Below are 25,634 nucleotides of genomic sequence, written 5' to 3' on the forward strand. Positions count from 1 at the left end.
GGGCTGCATTGGCCAAGACTTCTACACACCACCAAATGAAAACATCCATACATAACCTCAAATAATTTTTTGGGATGAATGGGGAGGTGTATTCTCATGCACCTCTTCACAATCACACATGGTTATCCCCTTCCTGATTCGGTCTGTTTGGTGTTATCCTCCTCCTTATCCTCATCCTCATCATCCACAACCAGTACAACTCCAGGGTCAACGTATTCCATGATGCAAAAGTCACTACATTTTTATTTATATCCCTGTCTCTGAGCTGTTGCTAGGAGCAAACATATCTCGTTGGACACATTCTGGCTTCATATCTATGAACCTGTGTTTGCCCCTCGCCTTTGTTATTTTCTTTCATAGATGGATTCACATTTTTTATTTATGTGTTTGATTTCAGTATGATTTCTCATTATTTCTCCTCATTATTCACCACTAGATCACCAGGGTTAACGTGTTCTGGGCTGCTACAGGCAGTTTAATTTTTGGCAGGGGTGTCTATGATGCCCATAGTATACTTTTAAAAAATGTAACCCCCCCATGAGGAAATGTTTATCAGCCCATGCACTGCCAAGTCTAGGAGACCTGCTCCTTTACATTGGGCCTAGTGTTTACTGAGGCCTTCATCAATGTCTCCTCCTTCTCCGCCACAAGATCACCAGGGTTAACGTCTTCTGTGCTGCCAAAGTTAAAGATTATATTTTTATTGATATCCCTGTCTCTGAGCTGTTGCTAGGGACAAACATATTTCATTGGACAAATTCTGGCTTCATATCTAAGAAAAGAGTATGGGAGCACAAAATGAATAATGTGAAGTGGATTTTCCTGGGCCCATCCAGTATGTGGGTTCAAAGGTTTATTGGGGTGCATATGACTTGGTAGCAGGGCAGGCCTTGCAGTCAATGCATAAGAAAACAGAATGGAAGTACAAAACGAATAATGTGAAGTGGATTTTCCTGGGCCCATTCAGTACCTGGGTTCTATGGCGTATCGGGGTGCATATGACTTGGTAGCAGGGCAGACCTTGCTGTCAATGCATAAGAAAAGAGTATGGGAGTACAGAATGCATAATGTGAAGTGGATTTTCCTGGACCCATCCAGTACATGGGTTCAAAGGCTTAGGCTACTTTCACACATCAGGTTTTTGGCGTCAGGCGCGATCCGGCGTCGTGCCGGAATGCCGGATCCGGCAAATGTTTTGTAAAACCTGATGTGCCGGATCTGGTTTTCTGCCGGATCCGTCTTATTCTTGACAGACAAAACCGGATCCGTCTCATCCGGTTCATCCGTTTTTCTATCCGTTTTTTCGACGGATTACGCCGGATCCGGTTTTTAAAATTGACCCTTGTGGCCCCTCAAGGCAGAGTACACTGGCAGGATGACAGAGTGTGAAAGATTTGTGCCCTAACCAAACTTGTGTACCTTCTGGACCAACAGTATATACCTTTGCCAACCAAAGTTGGCTATCTTGTCATGGTCTACTATTTTTAGCTTTAGGCCACAGGTGTGTACCTGGTTGTGTTTTATGCAAAGTATTTCACCTTTTAACAAAAGTTGTGTACATTGTTAGGAAATCACCAACAATAAACACAACTTTTTAGGTGAAATACTTTGCTTCAAACACAACCAGGAGCACAACTGTGGCAAAAAGCTAAAATTTACCCACAGTTATACCTGGTTTTGAATACCTTTTTACCTTTGAAATACCCTGTATTTAACCTTTTTTTTAAACATAGTTCGCCGCAGAAAGAAAAGACAGACAACCATTGTGAAACGATAATTTAACTTTTATTTAAAATTTTTTTTTTTTTTGTAAAATGTTTTTAAAGTGCAAAAAACTTTTTTAATAAAGGTTTTAAACCCAATGGGCATTTTTATTAAAAAACACACATTACAAATCTGTGTATTGTGGGGTGGAAATACTGCTGGAGGGGCTGCGGGACACTTTGACACTGGGTGTGTGGAGAGAGGACTGGGATCGTGGTGGGGAAGGAACAGTTAGAGGTGAAGGTGTGGAAAAAACTACAGAATAGGTGGACATGTGGGAAGCAGAAGAGGTGGTGGGTGGTGGAGTGGAGGGTTGGGCAGGGACTGTAGGAGCAGATGATGTTGATGGAAAGTTGTATGGGGAAGGAGTTTGGTACGGGGAAGGAGTTTGGTACGGGGAAGGAGTTTGGTACGGGGCAGGTTGCTGGAAGTGGGGAGATGACTGGTACTGGGGAGGTTGCTGGTACTGGGGAGGTTGCTGGTACTGGGCAGGTTGCTGGTATGTAGTAGGAGGGGGAGGATGAAAAGTGGCTGGAGGGGGTGCAGATGTAATAGGAGGGGGAGGATGGAAAGTGGCTGGAGGGGGTGCAGGTGGAGGAACCACAGTGGTGGGAGGTGGAGGTTGGGAGGTAACCTGCTGTAGAGCACCGTGGCACGAATGCATTACATGCATCTGCTGGGCAGGAGAGAGCGTTTCCATGCGCTCCACAACAGACCTGAAAAAGGTGTGGTTTGGCGAAGATCTTGCTTCTGAATGCATGGTTTGCAGAAGTGTCTTCACCTCCAGAATGCTGGAGTTGATCTGCTGAAAGCCTGCGGAGATTTGCTCTGACAAGACTTTGAGACAGTTCTGGAAAGATGCATTCAGATGCAATAACTCTTGCGCATAACTCTTTTCCTGACCCCTCTGCCGCTGCCACCCAGTACCCGCAGGTGTACTAGAGGCGGCAGGGGCAGAAGGGTGGGGTAAAGGGAAAGCGATCTCCTCACCAGCAGCTTCATGTAATGTAGGCGGCCACGATGCTCCTGTGCTGGTGGATGGGACAGATGGGTCGAATGTGTGGGAAGGCAGGGAAGGTGCAGATGTACCGGGGCGGTCGAAGTGTCCCTTGGTGCCGGTCTCCTCAGGGATCGCCTCAGAAGGGTCCAATCGTGCAGGCTCCCGAGTGCTGCTCACCGTGCTGTGGAATAAAGAGAAAAAAAAACAATTAAAATACTGACATGGTATGGCCCTGGCTGAAAAAAAAAAGTTACATCTTTTTCACATGTGGTGTGTAATATTTACCTTCTGGTGAGCATTGTTTCCCGGAGGAACGACAGGGCTTGTGCGTACTTGTACTTGCTCCTGCGTCCTCCAGATCCACTCGGGGCCCGCATCTCTTTATTGAACTCCTTCTTGAAACGATCCCTCACAGACCGCCACCGATTCACAATTCTGTTCCCTGAAACGAGAAAGGAGTGGTTAGTATACAACATCAGTGTTTCACAAACTCCAGTCCTCATGGTCCCCAGGGGTCATGTTTTCAGGATTTCAATAGTAAATAGAAATCCTGAACACATGATCCGTGGGGACCACGAGGACTGGAGTTCGGGAAACACTGGTTTACATCAAGCAACCGTTACTGTATATTCTTACGCTCTTTAATCTGGTCCCGAGCTTCGAGGTCCTCCCAGCGGCCCACAAGGAGAGAACAGATTTCCTCCCAGAGTCGTCGGGTAATGATCAGGTCAGTGTGGCGGCGGTCAGCCATATTCCAGAGCGGCTCCCTTTCTCTGACGAGATCGATGAGGCGGTCCACATCAATCCCTCCATCCTCACCGTCAGAGTCGGGAGCACGCTGTGAAGGCTGTTAAAGAAAAAGACAAAAATAACATAATTAGCCTCCACAAAAGAAATGAAATAAAAAGTGCAAAAAAACAAAGCAAAAATATTTATACTTACACGCTGGTGACCGCCGCGTTGCTGTCGCCGACGACCCTGGGAGGCACTGCGAGGACCTCTTGGCCGAGCACCAGATTGGGAAGACTAGAGAAGAAAACAAAAAATGTTATGAGTTTGGATGTAGGCATTTGTTTGCTGTGTGTGGTCTGCAGAACATTGTTTTCTATGTGTTGTGTGTAGTGTGATGTTGTGTTTCTGCGTTTGATGCAAAAAACTTACGAATTGTGAGCCCACTCCAAGCGTCTGTCCACCCCTTCCTTCTTCTTCTGGGAGCTCCTCTTCATCTTGTGATTCCTGTTTTGAAATAAAAGGCAATGAATAGACATATATTACAGAGATGATGGATTTTGGAAATAAAAACTTACCGTCAAACGCTGACGATGCGAGGGAGGGCTCCCAGAAGAAGATGTGCTGTCCTGTTGATGGCCAGACTCCATGGCTGTGGGTATTGCTGCTGCCAGTGATGCCATTCCTGCTGCTGCTGCTGCTGCTGCATCTCTTTGGCGGCTGTTGAATAAAGAGAAACAAAGGGCCAATGAATATCTTGATATTCCATGGCCCTAGTTTGGAGGAATGGGGGATTTGATAATTACCGTCTCTCATCTGCTTCTGGACTCCCCTCCCGTTCAGCATGCTGCTCCATTTGGGGTGTTGCTGATGGTGCTGCTGCTGCATCTCTTTGGCGGCTGTTGAATAAAGAGAAACAAAGGGCCAATGAATATCTTGATATTCCATGGCCCTAGTTTGGAGGAATGGGGGATTTGATAATTACCGTCTCTCATCTGCTTCTGGACTCCCCTCCCGTTCAGCATGCTGCTCCATTTGGGGTGTTGCTGATGGTGCTGCTGCTGCAGATGTCTGCTGCCTTCTCCTGCGCCTGGTTGCTGTCTTGGGTGGCATGTTGGGTGTGGCTGAGGGTCCCATTGTCTTGCTTTTATATATCTCCTGTGGGCAGAGCTACTGAGCATGCTCAGACCAAAAAAAACGGATCCGGCCACCGGATCCGGCTTTCGCCGGATCCGGCGCATTGCGGCGCTCATAGGCTTTCATTGTGTGAAAAAGCCGGACGCGCCGGATCCGGCGTGTCCGGCTTTTTCGCCGGAGACAAAAAACGTTACAGTAGACTTTTTTCCAGACGCCGGATCGCGACACATTGCGACACATTGCCGGATCCGGCGAAAACCGGATGAAATGCATGGCCGTCCGGCGCGATCCGGCGCAAATGCAAGTCAATGGGGGGGAAACCGGATCCGGCATTGCATTTCGCCGGATCCGGTTTCTGTCAAAAGCGCTGGATCGCGCCTGACGGCGAAAACCTGATGTGTGAAAGAGGCCTTATTGGGGTGCATATGACTTGGTAGCAGGGCAGGCCTTGCAGTCAATGCATAAGAAAACAGAATGGAAGTACAAAACGAATAATGTGAAGTGGATTTTCCTGGGCCCATTCAGTACCTGGGTTCTATGGCGTATCGGGGTGCATATGACTTGGTAGCAGGGTAGACCTTGCATTCATAACCATGGTTCATTACAATACCTCTGTCAGATCTGATATGCTAAGCAACTGGTTATGGGGCCAACAGGAGAATGAGAGACCAGTACAAATTATTACTTACTAGCTGTTTCCAGCAAGCTAACGCTTGGCACGCTCATTGCTATATAATTAATGCTGCTGGTGATTAAACTAAAGTAAATAATGATGACATTCAATAGTGCTTACACAGGTGGTAAATTAAAATGAAGTTGATAAAAATCTGAATAATACTAATGATACGTTTTATTCACAGTGTAAAATCAAAAACAAACTGGATTCAGTAAGATGTGCGTTTTTTATTCATTCCAGCATCTAAACAAATTTCATAACGAAACATAAATTAAGTTAAAATTTCTCTGTAAACACAATTAAATGTATAGTCATTTTCGTCATTTTCAAAGATCTTTGGTAATGTGGTGGGGGGGCGGGATTATGTGTGGTAATGTGGTGAGGGGCGGGATTATGTGTGGTGATGTGGTGGGGGGTGGGATTATGTGTGGTGATGTGGTGGGGGCGGGATTATGTGTGTTGATGTGATGGGGGGCGGGATTATGTGTGGTAATGTGGTGGGGGGCGGAATTATGTGTTGTAATGTGGTGGGGGGACGGGATCATGTGTGGTGATGTGGTGGGGGGGCGGGATTATGTGTGGTGATGTGGTGGGGGGCGGGATTATGTGTGGTGATGTGGTGGGGGCGGGATTGTGTGTGGTGATGTGGTGTGGGGGCGGGATTGTGTGTGGTAATGTGGTGGGGGGCGGGATTGTGTGTGGTAATGTGGTGGGGGGCCGGATTGTGTGTGGTAATGTGGTGGGGGGTGGGATTGTGTGTGGTAATGTGGTGGGGGGAGGAATTATGTGTGGTGATGTGGTGGAGGGGCGGGATTATGTGTGCTGATGTGATGGGGGGCGGGATTATGTGTGGTAATGTGGTGGGGAGGCGGAATTATGTGTTGTAATGTGGTGGGGGGACGGGATCATGTGTGGTGATGTGGTGGGGGGGCGGGATTATGTGTGGTGATGTGGTGGGGGGCGGGATTATGTGTGGTGATGTGGTGGGGGGGCGGGATTGTGTGTGGTGATGTGGTGTGGGGGCGGGATTGTGTGTGGTAATGTGGTGGGGGCGGGATTGTGTGTGGAATGTGGTGGGGGGTGGGATTGTGTGTGGTAATGTGGTGGGGGTGGGATTGCGTGTGGTAATGTGGAGGGGGCGGGATTATGTGTGGTGATGTGGTGGGGGCCAGAGTGTGTGGTGATGTTGTGGGGGGCGGGATTATGTGTGGTGATGTGGTGGGGGGCAGGATTGTGTGTGGTAATGTGGTGGGGGGGCAGGATTGTGTGTGGTAATGTGGTGGGGGGTGGGATTATGTGTGGTGATGTGGTGGGGGCCGGAGTGTGTGGTGATGTGGTGGGGGCGGGATTATGTGTGGTGATGTGGTGGGGGGCGGGATTGTGTGTGGTGATGTGGTGGGGGCGGGATTGTGTGTGGTAATATGGTGGGGGGCGGGATTGTGTGTGGTAATATGGTGGGGGGTGGGATTGTGAGTGGTAATGTGGTGGGAGGCGGGATTGTGTGTGGTAATGTGGTGGGGGGCGGGATTGTGTGTGGTAATGTGGTGGGGGTGGGATTGTGTGTGGTAATGGGGTGGGGGGCGGGATTATGTGTGGTGATGATGTGGTGGGGGCGGAGCTACTGTGCAGGGGGCGGGATTAGCGAGTAATCACAATGCCTCTTATATATATAGATTACTATTGTTGCATGCTGGCTATGTGAGAATGATGACCTCATTGATATGACTTTCCTTTTTTTGTGTGTTTTATCTACTATTTAGCACCCTTGGGGCACTCACTACACTATGTCCTGCATTGTATACTCAGAATTGCCAAATCCAGTACGCGTAAAATATATGTTGTAAACCTTTCATTATAGCGTCAATGCTACTCCATAAACTATCTATTTTCTATGGCATTATCAATAGCCTGTGACTAATTTTTCCATGGAGGAGACAGGCAGTTTCCTGTGTCAGATCTGATATGCTAAGCAACTGGTTATGGGGCCAACAGCAGAATGGGAGACCAGTACCTTATTACTTATTGTTGCATGCTGGCTATGTGAGAATGATGACCTCATTGATATGACTTTCTTTTTTTGTGTTTTTATCTACTATTTAGCACCCTTGGGGCACTACACTCATATGTCCTGCGTTACTTATAATTGCCAAATCCAGTACGTGTATAATATATTATTAATGGTTCTCCTTTAACAGCAACAATTGGCCAGGCTGCCAGATTGTTTTAATTGGCGTATGTGACAATGAAATTAACCTGGCATCTAGGCATATGCCAGTCGGCATATCTGAGCAGCACCTTCTGTAGGGCACGCTATGATCTACTGATGTGATATGTACATAGCATGCATCTAGCGATCCTCTCATGTGGCACCGTCTTCATATGACATATTCTATAGTGCTGCTTTTCTTTGCAACGTCTGTACAGTATGGTTTAGTCATCTACAGCACCCATAATCAGTTAGGTAGATACGGCGTCCAGCACCATCCCCCACCCCCTGTACTTACTAGCAAGTCTCCATGTGGGAGTTCCATGTAGCTGTGGCGAGTTTGCTAAATAAGTGTTTCTAATACTCAGGAGTCTAGGCCATCCACCACTCCTGCCCCTGATGAAGCCACTGATGTGGCGATACGTGTTGGGCTAATGCCCCTCTGGCTTGGTAACATCCTGGCTATGCTCAATCTATCATGTTTGGTTCTCTGAAATGTTTCCATCTAGTTGCATAGGTTTATCCATCTCCTGTATATATTTTTCTTAAAATCTCTGTAATAGGCTTTTTAGGCACAGACTCTGTTTTGGATCTATGTTAGCCACCTAGTGGCCATTTTTCTTATTAATGTATTAGTATGTGAACCTTTATCCTGCTACTGCAATTTATTTTCCTGTTAAGTGGGTTATTGGAATCATTCCTCCCTCTGTTCTTGGGTTTTTTTTTCCTTATCTATTGTGATACTGCTGCCATTAACCTTCTAGTATTGGTTCACACACTTATAATCATCCTCTCCAATGTGTCCAATCCATCACAAAATACTTCATGTATTGATTTGTATGCAGGATTCTAGTAGCCACCTAGTGGCTGGTTACCATATCAGGGTGTTAGAATCAGCACTGCTGCCTTGTTAGCCATTTTTCAGTTCTCTATGTAAAGTCTGCTATTGGAGGAATTGCTCCTCCCTAGGCCTTTGGGGGATCTCCTCTCATAGTGTGATACTTTGTTATTTAAATAATTTAGTTTTTTCCTATGCATGTATATGTATCCCTCTCATTGTGTTTCCTCACCATTCAGTGTTTAACCTACCATGTATAGGTTCCATATGGGATTGACTGGATTGTGTTCAGGGGTATATAACATCTCATGGGGGCTTTTTTTTGTCCTGTTTTAATTGTTTTTAATTATTTGTTGATGTGTGTGTTTTTTCTGAGACTATTTGAATAAATAATTTTTTTATACTAATTGTATTGTTTGGTGATCCCTGGTGTATAGTATGTCTCCTTTTCTTGCATATAGTAGACCTTGCATTCAATGCAACATTTGTTTATGGAGGCGCTCCTGGACATCTCGTGAAAGGGGTATTGGGGTGTGTCGTAATTCTTGGCAGCCCATCCACTCACTGCATTGGCCTGTTTCACACTTACGTTTTTTGACGTCAGTCAAAATCCGCCAATTTTACAAAAAAACGGATCCACCAAAAAAGGGGTAGATCCATTTTTTTCCCGAATAGACTTACATTAGTGGCGGATGAGACGGACCCTGCGACTTTTTTTTCCTTAACGGTCTGTCACTTTTAAGTGCGCATGCCCGGAAGCTATACTCCGGAAAGCATTTTAACCATGAAATGCCGTTCCAGGAGTGACGAATAAAAACTCTGTCTCCTTCCAGACCGCGGTCGCTTTAAGTTTACTGCACTTTTCATCTTCGGCAGATCCGACCAAATTAGCGTCCGCTGACATCCGTCACAACAGAGGTGAATCCGTTAATTTTCATTTTTTGGCGGATGTCAGCTGTCCGCCAACAACGGAGGTGTCAAATAGGCCATAGGCTGCAACAGTTTAGGAGACCCACTGTTTAATAATGGCCCTTTAAGCAGATTAATGCTGCCTGATGCCCCTGTAAAAATAGGCTCTGTGACTTTAAGAGTCCCTCCTTCATAAATGAAACAAGATGTGTCTGCTTATGTGTCACAGGGTTCTTAAATGTTACAATGACATTTCCCAGTGAATGCATTTGTTTTGGTTGAAAGAAATTTTACAATTTTAAAGTTGAAAAACGCTGCGTCTGAACATAGCCCAAGAGGGGGAGGAACATTTTGGTCTGGGGTTAATTATTTTGCCTAATATACAAGTCATTAACCTGGAAAGGATGTACCTTAACATATTTCGGAGCAAAATCCATTTTGGTATTTTTTTGGTGCACCGGTAAAAATGGCATGAATCTCTGAGAAAATTGTTTAAAGCTGTAAACTAGGAGTCAGGAATGCTTCCAGGAGCGGTCCCCATGATGTCCCTGTGTCATTTGAGCAGTGTTTCCATCATTTTCAGACGTTTTTAGAGCCTAAAAGGACCCCCGGGGTCGCGGTAAAAATGCTCGTCCAATTTGCTCGACCCGAACAACGACCACCCTAGCAATTTAGTGCTCGCTCATCACTACAGGTAAGCCTTTAAAAATTTTATAGTATCATACACACCCTTGAAAAATTAGGACCTAGGGTTGGATCATGATCCTGCAGATGAGGTGAAGGAGGAGGACAATTAAAATTAGAAAACAAAAAATACACCCTCGGAAGTGGTGCATGGGAATACACCAAAAAAAAGAGGAACATTCTATTTCACTTTATGTTCTGCTGCTGTCATCCTATGGGGTTGAGACGTCTTGGCCAACCCAGACCTTGTTCATTTTGATAATTAGCCAGTCAACAGTTTAGTTGACAAGTGAATGCCCCTGGCAGCACTAAAAACCCGCTCTGACAAAATGATAGTCAATAGGCAGGCCAGCACCTCCAAGGCATAGAAGAAAAGTTCATGCCACGTGTCCGGCTTGGGCACCCAATAGTTGTACGGCATAGAGGAGTGACAGAGGCCACTGATATGGTTGGCTAGGTACTCCTTCACTAAATTTTCGCTATTTGTCAAAGTATCCCACAAATCAGAGCCTGGGAACTGGGAGGATCAAATTAAACTGTCACAGACCTTTGAAAGTGTTCTCTTGCCTCTGTTGGACTTGTTGTACGTCTCCCTTCTTGGTTGTCCAAAGAACTGTGACCTCTGCCGTGCTGTTGTCAGATGGGAAATTTTTTGACCAACTCATCTACTAAGGCTTTCTGTTATTACACTATTTCAGTAGTCCTCTCTGTTGCAGGAAGGAGAGATGGAAAGTTCTCCTTGTGATGTGGGTCAAGAAGGGTAAACAATCAGTAATAGTTGGTGCCCAAAATGTGTATAACATAAAGGTAGCCATGTGTTCCAGACTCCCAACAGTCAAGACTTCACAGTCACCACCAGGATGATGACTCTCCATCTCCTCCTCTACCTCCTCTTCAGGCCACGCTGAACAGACAAAAAGCTGGTGTTGGTAGTACCTTCTGTAGCGCAGGTAACCATCTCCTGTTCCTTCTCCTCCTCATTATCATCCAATCTGCTTTGAGAAGATGAGATGAAGCAGAGCTGGTTAGTATCACTCTGTCTACTTTCTTCCTCCATCGCCACCTGGATGCACTAAGTTGAGCACATGGGCTGGGCATAGAACGTGTGCGAGGTTGCCAAGCTTCAGAGCTGCCACCAGGTTAAGGCCATACTCACACATGACCATGCCTGGTTGTAGGTTCAGCAGCAAGAGCTAGAGATCTGTCTGGTCTGGTCTGTTAAACCTTTCAACAACTCTGCCAGGGTGTGCAGTTTGTCACCTAAACATATGAGTTTAAGCAGAGCCTGTGAAGTCTTCGCCGAGGCAGTGATGCAGTGTTTCCAACTTGAGACTGATATGGATGAAAATTCGGAGATGGAAGATGAGGAGTCAAGTGAGGGAAGTGGAGAAACTGGCATAGGAGGATGGGCAAACCTGATGGAACTTGGGCCAGCAATGCTAGGTGCCGGTATCACATGTGCAGGTTGAGTGTTCGACTTGGTCCCAGCCTCTAGCAGGTTCACCCCATGTGCCATCAGTGAAAAGTAGTGTCCCTGGCCAAAACCACTTGTCCATATATCAGTTGTTAAGTGGATCTTCCCAGTAACTGCTTGGTCAAGGCACGGGTTATGTTATGGGACACATGCTGGTGTAAGGCGGGTATGGTTTCAGGGAGAAATAGTGGCGGCTGGGGAGCAATTCCCGAGGGATGGCCACCTTGAGGTTGCAGAAAGCCTCAGTGTCTACAAGCCTAAACAGTCACCTTTCCAGGGCAGGGAGTCTTGAAATGTGGTTGGGTGGGTTGCTGCATATTTACACTTGCATTTCAAGGACTGTCATAGGGACAGCGTAGCGCTGCGTTCGGATAAGGAAGTGAACATGCTTGCTACTGGTGGTTGGCAACCATGCCTACGTCCTATACTGGGAATTAGAAAGCCCGTACAACAGGGAAAGAGACTGTGTTGTCACCCGCAGACACTGATTGTGGGCCCAGGCATTCAGTCTACCTAGTTGGGTGCTTGGATGACATGTTCCTGAGCATGCTAGTGGTGGTGAGGCTGGTAGTTGTCTGGCCCCTGCTGAGCTTGGTATGATACATGTTACAAATGACCATTCTCATGTCTTCCGCATTTTCTCTAAAAAAATGCCAGAATGGAGAACACCTAACCCTTGGCCTGGGATCTGGCCACATGTGGGTGCACTGGGGAACAGTTGACCTCCTTCTCCCTCTGTCAGTCTCATTGCCATTTCCTTCCTGTTGCGGTGCTGCAGAACCCTCCCCCTCTGTACTGCTGTGGTTGCTCTGCCTACCACCTTGCCAGGTTGAGTCAGTGACTTCATCCACCATCTCGTCTTCCACTTCCTCACTCTGGTCATCTTCCTGACTTGTTGTCTTACCATTACTTGTTGACAACTGGGTCTCGTCATCATCCACCTCTTGAGACAGTAACTGCCATTCACCACAGTCAGATTCTTCTGGCTACTCAAATATTTATGCATCACCGCACACAATCTCCTCATGTCCCTCTTGAAACTTGCACATTGACAGTCAAGAAGAAGCCATAAATGGAAAGGTAAAGAGCTCCTCAGAATGTCTAAGTATGGGGTTACTTGTCTCCTGGGAATCACAATGGTGTAAGGAAGGAGGATCAGGGTGAGGATTATGTGGTCTAGACTCTTAGCTAGTGACACTGGACCATGTGAAAGACAGGGTGATGCTGGGAAACAGACTGGAAGCATTATCTTCCATCCAATCCACATCCTGCTCACGCTGTTCTGGCTTCAACAGTGATGCCCCTCACACCCCTGAAAAGTAGGACAGGAAGCTAGGGCTCATGGACGAACATTTTTGTTATGCTCCCACAGTAGGCACAGTGTTACCTGGACTACAGCTACTGCATGCACCATCAACAGCACATCCACTTCCCCATCTTTTACCGCACGCCTTGCACATTTTAAATTATCTACACAGCTAAGAGCTGTATTATGACAGAATAGAATCTATTTAACTTCTACCTGAAAGGATTTTTGCTTGTACGTGGCAGCAACAAAGTCTCTATCGCAATCAAAAGTGACAAAATGACTCTAATACCTAATCCACCAGCTAACTTTAAAGGGAATCTGTCACCCATTTTTTTTCAACTATTAGCTGCCGGCACCAACATCAGGGACTTATCTACAGCATTCTGTAATGCCCCCGATGTAACCTGAAAGATAAGAAAAACAAGTTAGATTATACTCACCCGGGGGGGCGGTCCGGTCTGATGGGTGTCGCGGTCCAGTCTGGCTCCTCCCATCTTCATACTATGCCGTCCTCTTCTTTCCTTCCTGTCGTGGCTCCGGCACAGGCACACTGCTCTGCCCTATTGAGGGCAGAGCAGAATACTGCAGTGCGCAGGCGCCAGACCTCTCTGACCTCTCCTGGTGCTTACGCACTGCAGGACTCTGCTCTTCCCTCAACAGGGCAGAGCTGTGCGCCTGCACAGGAGCCATTACAGGAAGAAAAGAAAAGGATGGCATCGTATGAAGATGGGAGGTGAGACTGGAGATGTGTTTGACAAGCTCAGGTCCGGCAGACCCTGCAAGACAACTGCTCAGGAGGAACGTTTGTTGGTTAGAAAATCCAAAGCAAGCCCCTCTTCCACTGCAGCAGAGCTCCAACAGGCCTGGTCACCTCAAGTCCCTGTGTCAACTAGAACAGTTTGTAGGATTCTGTCTCAAAATGGCCTCCATGGTTGAAGCAATGTCCAGAAGCCAACACTAAACAAAAGGCAAACAAAAAACCATGTGGCATTTGCAAAGTCCCACAGCCTGCTAAACAGATAGACGCTAGAAAAGTGGCAGAAGGTGGATTTCTATGATGAATCTTCAGTAGAATTACACCACAGTCGCCGCAAATACTGCAGGAGACCTACTGGAGCCCGTATGGATCCAAAATACACCTAGAAAACAGATAAATTTGGTGGTGAAAAGATTATGGTCTGGGTTACATTCAGTATGAGGGGAGGTGAAACATTTGCAAAGTGGAAGGCAATATCTATAACCTAAAATATCAAGAAGTATTAGCTACCTCTTATATTCCAAATCATAAAAGGGGTTCAATTCTGCAGCAGGATGGTGCTCCATCTCATACATCCATCTCTACAACAAAGTTCCTCCAGGCAAAAAAGATCAAGGTGCTCAAGGACTGGCCAGCCCACTCACCAGACATGTAGGGGGTAGGATGAAAGAGGAAGCTTGGAAGACAAAACCAAATAATCTAGATGAACTCTGGGAGGCATGTAAGACTGCATTCTTTGCTATTCCTGATGACTTCATTAATAAATTGTATGAATCATTGTTGAACCGCATGGATGCAGTCTTTAAAGCTCATGGAAGTCACACAAAATATTAAATATGACTCTAATAGCACCACAACTTCATTCACCAATGCTATGCAACATATATTTGTATTTTAAGTTAATTATTTGTTTGAATATCACATTACTTTCTGTGGGCGACAAAACTTTTGTCTAACCTAAATCTGACCATTCTGTGTCCATTAAATGATCAATATTTCTGCATTGATGCCAATTTACTTTCTTAACCAAAACCACATTTTGGAGGGTTTCAGCTTTCAAAAGAATAATTTATGCAACCAATGGATGAATTTAACGTCAGGTTATAAGCTTTTACTTACATAACATGGATAAGCTACATAACTTCTGTCAGGGAGTGTAGACCTGGTGATGCTATGCGGCCGGCCAGTAATGCCAGAAGACAACATGCATATGGCATTTCCCTGATTGACAGGCAATCCCCACATGTTTAGTGGTCAAAAATCAGGCGCCAAGCATGCCGGACAGGGAATTGAGCATGGCGAGCTAGTACCCGGATACTCAATCGAGTGCTGATCTTCTCAAGTACAGGGATGCTCAAATAAGCACCGAGGAGTGCCGAGCATGAACCCATCGCTACTATTCATCCTTTTGGAGGTTCATAAAAGTGAGGTCTATAAAGAATTTGTTCATGCCTGAAAAGACAAAACTCCTCAGGAAAAGGAGCCAGAGTCCAAAGTGACACCATCAGCTTTATTATAGTGAATGTTTCAACTAGAAGTTTAGTCAGAATCCTGTTTTTTGAGATGTAGATGGAAAACCCTTTTGTAAGTATTCAGCATAGAGCACAAGATAAAAGTGAACGTAGAATTACCAAATAAACAGCTGTTTAAGAACTATTTTTCATTTTTATTTTACATTGTTCGCCGTGAGGTATAAGTAATGATGATGAGACAACTTTTTTCATTGAGTCAATACCATTTCAGTGATGCTAGATTATACTTATATTTCTGTTCAGCTACTTTTACACATAATCCAATGTTTTACACATAATAATGTGTGGTCTTACTCAATGCAGGTCTATATCATAAACTAGATCTTCTTGAATGTAATAATAGTGTCTATATCACAGACTGCCAACAGACTTCATGGAGTCTTTTTTTAAAACTTTGCTACATTTATTAGATAAAGGAATGTCTTTGGGAGTGCTTAATAGTAAGATAAAGAAATATTTATATGTGGTAACAACCATTATACCTATTTTTCATGGTCTCCCTAAAACTCATGAGGATATTTTTCTGACTTTCCTTTGTCCTATGATTTCAGACATTGGGTCTCTCAATGAGAGGCACAGTGCCTGGATATACGATCTTCAACCATTAACCTACAGGATACCAGGTTTACATTGGTATAGTAGTACGGTAAACATGGGAATGTGCGGCCCACAGGTCACATGCAGACTTTTGGCTGTTTCGGTGCAACTCGCAAACCTGGGCAGCCAAAGTGCTTTATGCAGTTGCACCCCACAGCATGCGGCCACCCCCTGCCAATCGTCTCACTTTCACTGGTATCCGCTTCCTGGGGATTCCAATACCAGTCAATACGATGATGGAACAGGGAGTAGTCATTGAGCATCTGAGAGTGAAGCAGGTGCAATGATGTCACTACATCACGCCAGCTGGCATCAGTACATAGCGCAGACAGCAGCAGTGGCGGTGCAAAGACCTGTGAGATCCAGCAATAAGCTGGTTCTTACCTGCACAGTCAGTGAGTGTCAGTGAGACACTGACTGCTCTCATGCATGCTGTACACGATTACAGCAGTGTAGGAGACCAGTGATTAAAGTAAAAATTACACATGTCTCACAGTAAAAAAGTGAAAAAAAGTGAAAACATGTAAAAAAGAAAAAACATGCAAATGAAAAAGCCTAATCTTTCCTCAAAAAACAGCCCTAATATGGCTCATTCGGCAAAAAATACAACATTTACATATCTCTGAATATGATGATACCAAAACAAATTAATTTTTGTAAAATAGTTTTTAGTCTGCAAAAATAGCAAAGCATAAAAAATATATATACAAATCTGATATTGCTGTAATCATACCGACCCGACAAATTTATCATATCACTTTTACCGCATGGTGAAAATAAAATAAAAACAAAAAAATAATTGCTGGGTATTATTTATTCTGTGTCTGAAAAATCTGAATGAAAAGCAATCCAAAAATATTATGTACCCCAAAATGGTACCAAAAATCTACAACTCGTCCTGCAAAAAAAGAGCCCATGTACAGCTCCGTTCGCCAAAAAGTAAAAGTTACAGCTCTCAGAATATGGCGACAAAAAAAACCCTTTTTATAAAAAAGCATTTTTACTATGATGAGAGCAAAGCGTAAAAAAAACAGCAAAAACATAAATGTGGTATCGCTGTAATCGAACTGACCCGAAGAATAAATCCACCTCATCATTTACAGTAAAAGCAAGGCAAATAAAATAATGGGATGCATTAAAAGAGGCATAGATGTTCATGAGGAAAACATAATTTTACCTCTATATAAGTCACTAGTGCGACCACACTTAGAATACTGTGTACAGTTCTGGTCGGTGTATAAGAAAGACATAGCTGAACTGGAGCGGGTGCAGAGAAGAGCGACCAAGGTTATTAGGGAACTGGGGGGTCTGCAATACCAAGACAGGTTATTACACTTGGGGTTATTTAGTTTGGAGAATCAAAGGCTTAGGGGTGATTTTATTACAATGTATAAATATATGCGGGGACAGTACCAAGACCTTTCTAATGATCTTTTTACTCTTAGACCTGTGACGGGGACAAGGGGGCATCCTCTACGTCTGGAGGAAAGAAGGTTTAAGCATATTCCCATACATAGATTCTTTACTGTAAGGCTGTGTTCACACGTTTTATGGTGTTTTCCTGTCATATTTTCTGATATGGTTTCTGGTCTGTGTATTATCATGGCATTTTGTGCATATTCCCTTGGTTATTTTATGTATTGAGTAAATAATACATTTTGAAGAAATGTTATTATCATGCTTTTTGCCTCTTTTTCTGCGGTTTACTAATGGTAGTTATGGTTTATGAAAAATTTTTGAGGTGGTATTTATACATCTTGGACATTTTTTGATATGTTGAAATATGCAAATAGTAGCAATTCTAGAAGTCAACCCTATAACGAGCCTTGTCCCATGACTTAGGATAAGTCACTCTTTGCAAAGAGAAACAATACCCCTTGGATCCTAGTCAGATGCCTCTCACCCAGCCAAACGAGATCTCACACTTTGCTCTGGAGAGGGGCAGCACCCAAAATAGTGTCTGCATATTGATATTTTGGTTTGGGCTTTTATCCTAAGTCATGTGACAAGGCTTGTTAGGGAGTCAGTATTGACTTTTAAGATTGCTACTTCCTATAGGTGGCACTAGAGTTCTAGTCCTCTTCCTCTCTGAAGAGACAATTTGCATAAAAAGTTAAAGCATATCTTCACTTTCAGAATAAGCTGTACAATTATCTGACTTCAAGCTTACATTTTATTTACCAGTTTCCCCCTATATTTCCTGTCTCTAACTTTCTTTTTGTCTGTGAATTCGTGAGTGAAGACATACTGCATTCTATGATGTCTTTAATAAACTGCACACACACAGAAGGATTTCTGGTCTTCTTTCTTTGTGCAGTGCACAGACAGATGCAACAGCAGCATGTAGGACACTAGACTGCAATACTGAGCTGTGTAGCTGTGAATCTAGCTCTAGGATAAGATAAAACTTTTTTTGCAAAAAGCCTTTAGCACAATCTTTTACTCTGCATGGTTTCCTCTGCTACTTCCCTCCCCTCTTCAAATACTTCAATACCAAGCTGCAACCTGACTCTAAAAGTGAGCTTTCATTCTTTCTGGATAGGAAAACACAGCATTTAGCTGTTTATCAGAGTGAATAATGAGTTCAAGAGGAAGCAAGAAAATGAACAAGTGACTAATAAGTGGCATAAGGCATAATAATCTAATAAAACATATTACAGTTTCTTTTTTTGCTTTCACTATTGATTTATTCAATACTTATAATTTGGTTGAATGTTACTTAGAAATTAATAGTGTCCAGAATATACAGCCTAGGGATCTATCAGCTGAAACTTTACAATTAAATGTAAGTATTGCAATTTGTGACCTTAGCATTTGGTATGCTAGTCTACCAGTGACTCACTAAGCTGTGGCAACATAGCATGTCATTCTAAGACATAGCATTAGAATAACACATGCTTCATTAAAGATATAGTATGTACATTAAAAAAAAACCTCAACCAATAAAGGATTACTGCTAGCTTAATTAAAAATGTGATTTTTAAATAAAAATACACAAGATAGATATTAGGATGATGATAATAAAGCCTGGCAAACCCCTTTTATTTAAGAGACCCCCCCATGATCATTTTTCCTGCTTTTGTAAGCCACTTGTATTGCTATCAGAAAAAAATGAGGAACCATCCTGGATATATCAGGTCCTCCAATGCTACTCCTTAATGTAACTCTCCTCTCCGGTTTCCATAGAAGCTCCTTCCTGGCATATTGTATTTCATGATAGTGGTAAAATGTCTTCTATATGACTGTTGTATATTTATGAAGAGACGGAAATTTGGCGAAAATTTGGCAATATTCAAACTTTTCATTTTTATGCCCTTAAATCAGAGTTATGTCACACAAAATAGTTAATACGTAACATTTCACATATGTCTACTTTACATCGGCACAATTTTGGTAACTTTTTTTATTGTTAGGAAGTTAGAATGGTTAAAAGTTGACCAGCAATTTCTCATTGTTCCAAAAAAATTTACAAAACCATTTTTCAAGGACCACCTCACATTTGAAGTCACTTTGAGGGGCCTATATGACAGAAAATACCCAAAAGTGACACCATTCTAAAAACTGCACCCCTCAAGGTGCTCACAACTACTTTCAAGAAGTTTATTAAACCTTCAGTTGTTTCACGAGAACAGAAGCAATGTGGAAGGAAAAAATGAACATTTAACTTTTTTGACCTAAAATTTACTTTAGACCCAAACTTTTTTTATTTTCACAATGATAACAAGAAAAAATGGTCACAAAATATGTTGTGCAATATCTCCTGAGTATCCCGATACCTCATATGTGGGGAAAATGCATGGCAGGGCTGAGAAAAGAAGGAGCACCGTTTGACTTTTTGAATGCAAAATTGTCTGGAATCGAGAGCAGAAGCAATGTCGCATTTGGAGAGCCTCGATGTGTCCAAACAGTTGAAACCGCCCCCAAGTGACCCCATTTTGGAAACCACGTCCCTCAAGTATTTTATCCAGGGGTATAGTGAGCATTTTCAACCCACAGGTATGACACAGAATTTGATAACAATAGGTTGACATATTGAATACGTCGTCATTAGTGTTGAACACGTGTGCTCGCTGTTCTAGTTTTCATCGGGTACTCGGGTATACACTAAGTATTTCGGGTACTCGAGTGACATGTTTTGTGGCTGTAAGACACCCAAAAAAAACAACATGTGGGGATCTGCAATACTCTTTGCATACCCAACTACCTGATGTAAGCTCGAGTAGCGAGCATTTGCGCTCAACATTAGCCGTCATATCATCAATTTTTTTTTTTCCACTTTTGAAAATTTTTTTGAAAAAAACACAATTTTAACTCCAACCCAACCCCAACCCCAACCCCAACCCTAACTGCAAAGAATGGAAAAAAATATATATATTTTTTAATTTTTATCTAACTAAGGGGGTGACAAAGGGGGATTTTTTATTTATTTATTTTTTTAATTTTGATCACTTTGATAGGATTTATCACAGTCAGCAAAAGGAACAAACAGGAAAAATTCCCTATTATTGCTGGGTACTGGCCAGCAGATCTCGGTGGGCGCATTACAAATGTATTTTTTTCCAGGAAGATGACACGGAGAGCCGGGAGACAGAGCAGGAGGGCCCTGAGATCAGCAGAGGTGCCAGGGTGCTTGGGTGACCCCATTTCTCTCTTCTCTGATACGTTAGATCATATCAGAGGAGAGAGAAATTAATTTTAAATCAGTTTTTTTTCTTGTGATCGCCGGCACTGATAATGTTCTCCAAGGTCTCAGCTACTCCCGGTAGCTGAGACCCCAGAGAGTTTCTGATGCTGGAATGCGCTATACCCTTATTTCTCAGTGCAGTTAAAAAGCGGCGCTGAGGAATAAGTGCCCTTAACTTTCATCTTTAATAGGCATATCAGCAGTCATTAAGGAGTTAACCCAAATTCCAATGTAAACGAAAAACAAGTGGGTACTAACCGTATACGTGGGATTAGTTTATAGCTTAGCAAAAAAACAATTGGTACAAAAACACAAAGATGTACAGGGTGGGCCATTTATATGGATACACCTACATAAAATGGGAATGGTTGGTGATATCAACTTCCTGTTTGTGGCACATTAGTATATGGGAGGGGGGAAACTTTTCAAAATGGGTGGTGACCATGGCGGCCATTTTGAAGTTGGCCATTTTGGATCCAACTTTATTTTTTTCAATGGGAAGAGGGTCATGTGACACCTCAAACTTATTGAGAATGTCTCAAGAGAAACAGTGGTGTGCTTGGTTTTAACATAACTTTATTCTTTCATGAGTTATTTACAAGTTTATGACCACTTATAAAATGTGTTCAAAGTGCTGCCCATTGTGTTGGATTCTCAATGCAACCCTCTTATCCCACTCTTGACACACTGATAGCAACACTGCAGAAGAAATGCTAGCACAGGCTTCCAGTATCTGTTGTTTCAGATGCTGCACATCTCGTATCTTCACAGCATAGACAATTGCCTTCAGATGACCCCAAAGATAAAAGTCTAAGGGCCTCAGATCGGGAGACCTTGGTGGCCATTCAACTGGCCCACGATGACAATCCACTTTCCAGGAAACTGTTCATGTAGGAATGCTCGGATGTGACATCCATAATTGATGGTATGGTGTGGTATATAGAGTACAAAGATAGTGGGGCCATTCTTCATCAATGGAAACCTCAATGCCACTGGATATCTGAAATGGCTACATGATGATGTGTTGCCCTCTTTATGCCCTGAAGATGACACGGTCCCTGAGTTTTTCCAGCAAGATGGTGCACCACTACATTATGGGTGTCAGGTCCGAGCATTCCTACAAGGAATCTGACCCCCTTAGACTAGCAATTCTTCTACGGTGTTGCTATCAGTGTGTATATCAAAGAGAAAGGGATCACCTAAAAATTATTTTATTGAAAACTTAAGCAAGCCAAAGGTTAACAATTGAAAAAGTTCACAATAAGGCCGCAGCCGCATGCTCCACTCCCGAGTGCTGGCGGCAGTGCCGGGTATTAAAATGCGAGACTCGGCCGTGCTTCTCGCATGTGTGCTCCCGGTCTAAGGCTGTGACCCACCTTATCTATCCAAAACAGGATCAAAACACTCAATATGGTACATATGTAATGATATATATAGACAAATAAACAATAAATTTAGCACACATAAACAAAATGTAATGCCATGTCTAAATATAGTAATAAATATTATGGTCTATGGGAACAAGGAATGGCTCAGCTTGCCAAAGATGTATAGCCATATATGAATAATTACCAAACATGTTATATTGGAGGCACAACCCAGTTCCAATTTACACATAACGTAGACCAAGGTATAGTCAAAAAACCTGTATGTAAAGCAATAGGAAAAATAGCGGAAGGAACTCCACGTGTATTGCCACCAAAATCGTGGCTTCCTCAGGCGCAGACACAAATTCCTTAAGAGAGCATTTGAAAAGGGGCAAGTTTTTCTAGGCAACTTTTAAAACAGTGGATTGAGAATGAATGCAGTACTCATTAAAGCATATTACAGGATAATTCCTTAAAGAATGAAGAAAATGTAACTGTCTAATATTTTAATAGATGCTATAATGTGAAATTCCATTTTGCTGAAACTTACAAATTATTTAATTTATAATGCCAAACATTTTTCTACAGAACATCAAATATGTATTATGGAATATTTTACTAGCATTTGTTTCCATTTACAAGTCATTCATCTTATGAATCTAGGCATATAGCACTACTTATATTGGGCACAGATTTAATCAATGAAAACTGATGCACTAAGTAAAAATGTATTTGATTTTATATTACCAATTTAAAACTATTACATACCTCTTCCACATACCAACTGGCAGGATCCATGCAAACTATAAAAGAAGAGAAATATTATTGGAAGCATAGTGAGATATCTCTGTGCCACTGTCTGTACGTCCTCCCTGCACAAAGTGTCTTTGGATCTGTGGCTAAGGTTTCATGTATTTAACAGCTGAATTTTTTTTATTACGCTTGGCTGAAGGTCAGGATTGGCTACAGTGCTGTAAAACACCAATTTTTCACTCTATCCAAACATTTTTTTTTTCTTCTTCCCAACATTAAATTAAAGTTAATGAGCTAGCAAGTATGAAAACATGTTTATATTTTCATCTGCTGCTTAAAAGTTTGTGAACCCTTCAGAATTTTTCAGATTTCTGCATAAACTTGACATACATCAGATTTTAACACAAATCCTAAAAGTAGATAAAGAGAACCAAATAAAACAAATGAGTAAAGAATATGAAGACTTTGGATCATTTTCCACAATTAAAAAAACTACAAAATCACATGTCTATTTGTGGCAAAAGTATCACAGAACAATCAGCTCCCTGATCCACCATTCTATTCAATGGTGTCTGCATCCTGAGGATGGGGATACCACTGAAATTGTGATGACGGGGGGGGGGGAACAGGGCAGCACGGTGGCTCGGTGGTTAACACTGCAGCCTTGCAGCACTGGAGTCCTGGGTTCCAATCCCACTAAAGAACATCTGCAAGGAGTTTGTATGTTCTCCCTGTGTTTGCATGGGTTTCCTCCAGTATTCTGGTTTCCTCCCACATTCCAAAGACATACTGATAGGGAATTTAGATTGTAAGCACCAACAGGGACAGTGATGATAATGTGTGCAAAACTCAGAATATATAGCAGAATATATTGGTGCTATATAAATAAAGAGATTATTATTATTATAGAAGAGGACTCCTCTGACATACAGGCCCTATAGCCAGGGCTAAGGACGGTACTCCCCCTGACCAAGGATAACATTTGCAAGGAGTTTGTATGTTCTCCCTGTGTTTCTATTATTATGCTTTCCATAATCAGCTTCATCATATTCCGCAGCGCTTTATAGACTGTAGTGATACTAATGGCCGTATAGTTAATGGGAGGTATGTATCACAGGGATGGCAGCTGCCTGTGTTGTAGCCCGGAGTGTTTTTTCTTAAGTGTACGTAAGTTCTAAGTAGCTTTGTTCACAGAGTTGGGAGGGTCGTGCTACCCATTTACCTCGCTCCGGGGTGAGGGGGCTCACTGTACTCCGTTTTGCCTGAAGGTATGTGTGTGGTTGTGAATTTTGAGGACCTGTGATGAGGTCATGATCATATGACTAGCCATGTGATAGGCAACTGGGAGCCGTTACAGCTATCTAAGGAAGGTGTGTAGCACATGTGAGAGAGTGTGTTGGGAGTCTGTCTGCCTGGACAGAGCTCCCATGTTTCCAGTCCGGTCGTCACATAGCGTGGGGAAGCAGTGCTGGCGAATCTGAGCCAGAGGAGTAGACAGTCTTGAAAACCGTGAGTTATGCTGTGAGAGATATTTACGAGAGACCTCTTTAGATAAGAGGGATCTGAGAACCAACAGGTAACGGAACAGAGTCCGTATAATGCTGACCAGGGTCAGAAAGAGACTGTGTTTAAAATGATGCTTATGGGATACCTCTGAGGATAAGAGGGATCTGAGAACCTGTGTGGCCGATCCAACAGGTAACGGTCTTGACAACCATGAATTATACTGACCGGGGTCAGTGAGAAGTATTTGTGGTGTATTGATGTTTATGGGATACTTCTGCGGATAAGAGGGATCTGAGAACCTGTGTGGCCGACACCAACAGGAAATGGATAGGAGTCCGTGTTATGCTGACCGGGGTCAGTGAGAGACTGTGTTCATTTTGGTAAAGCTGAATGTGTAACAGACAGTATAATGGCTGCATACTGGTGAATAATAAACCGAATGGACTCGTTTTAACCCTGAGTGTGCCAGAGTTTACCTCCAAGACCTGCAAAGTGAGTAATCCCCATCTACAGACAGTGTGGAACGTTACAAAACATTATCATCACTCACTGAAACTCTCTATTGATCAGTCTCGCTCTAACTAAACTTTCTCCCATGCAATCCATCCTCAATGCAGCAGCCAGGTCATATTTCTGTCCAGCTACTTCATTGATGCTTCCACTTTGTGCCAGTTATTACACTGGTTATCAATCCGAATACAATATTAACTCATATCTCTCACCCACAGTTCTGCACCACCCTATATCTCCTCCCCCTTCTCTGTCTATCACCCTATCATATTCCTTCCATTCTGAAACTGACCTAAGACTGACATCCTCCATAATCTGAACCTTGCACCTCCTGTTCGGTCTCCACATAAGGCGAATGGAGGTTTAGCTGACACATAAAGGGGTTGTGAGAATCCTTACCTCCGCATTCCTAGATGTGGATCAGACAGGACCATTTGCATACTCAGTGTCCGCAGATTTCAATGCAGAACCAGAGCATTGGTACAATTCAAACCTTGGTTTAGTAGAACCAGAATATAACACAATACTTGTGGGTACAAAGCAGTAACTTTCTCTGAAGTAAAATATACAAACCTAATGGCTGAATAGTAATTATATCTGGGGAACAGCACACTCCCTGTCTGAAATTCCATAAGGGATTTCACTATAAAACTAATGTCCTTTGAAAATAAAGTCCAAAAACCTGTAACAATAAACATTTATAAGTATTGTCTTATTCTTTTCCATTTTTGGAATAGGGAAGATCTAGAAAGTAGAATCCGGTCCTATTCATTCTACTGAAACATCTTCAATTGGCAGTATTAGAACAAGTTCATTAATGGGCCTCGTAAATGTCACCTTTTCCAAGGATTTTCAGCTCCACCTTCTGGACCTTATCGTCTTTACTAGGAATAGTGTTGTGAATTCGCTTTCTGGCCTCCCTCTGGTTATTACTGAAGATAGTGGAGCTGGTCAGATCGACAAAGGGGTTGCGAGTTCTCTTTCTGGGCTCCCTCTGGTGGTTACTGGAGGTAATGGAGCTGATCTGATTGACAGAGGCTTGCCACCTGATAATGATGATGACGATTGGAGATCTGGGGTTTCAGATAGGGATTTAAGACAGCCGACTCCCTCTATCCTTGCTGGTGATTTGCTTCCTATTCCTCCTGAGGTCTGATTTCTCCAGCTCTATCCCTGCATTTTCAGCTAAGTGGTTTATTTGC

The 25,634-nt window shown here is 43.1% G+C and overlaps 1 protein-coding gene across 1 annotated transcript in view; it reads right to left on the reverse strand.

Moving 5' to 3' along the window:
• The window catches only part of LOC141075888 (cartilage oligomeric matrix protein-like), a 579,419-nt gene extending 556,899 nt beyond the window's left edge, over positions 1 to 22,520 (reverse strand). Inside the window, exon 1 of the mRNA XM_073563079.1 lies at positions 22,432 to 22,520. Coding sequence (XP_073419180.1) covers positions 22,432 to 22,498 — 67 coding nt within the window. The 5' untranslated portion in view covers positions 22,499 to 22,520. The remainder of the gene's footprint in view (positions 1 to 22,431) is intronic.
• Positions 22,521 to 25,634: the final 3,114 nt, after the last annotated feature.

Source organism: Dendrobates tinctorius, unplaced genomic scaffold, assembly GCF_039654945.1.
Source record: "Dendrobates tinctorius isolate UK_male_01 unplaced genomic scaffold, ASM3965494v1 ptg000377l, whole genome shotgun sequence".
Classification (NCBI taxonomy): Eukaryota; Metazoa; Chordata; class Amphibia; order Anura; family Dendrobatidae; genus Dendrobates; species Dendrobates tinctorius.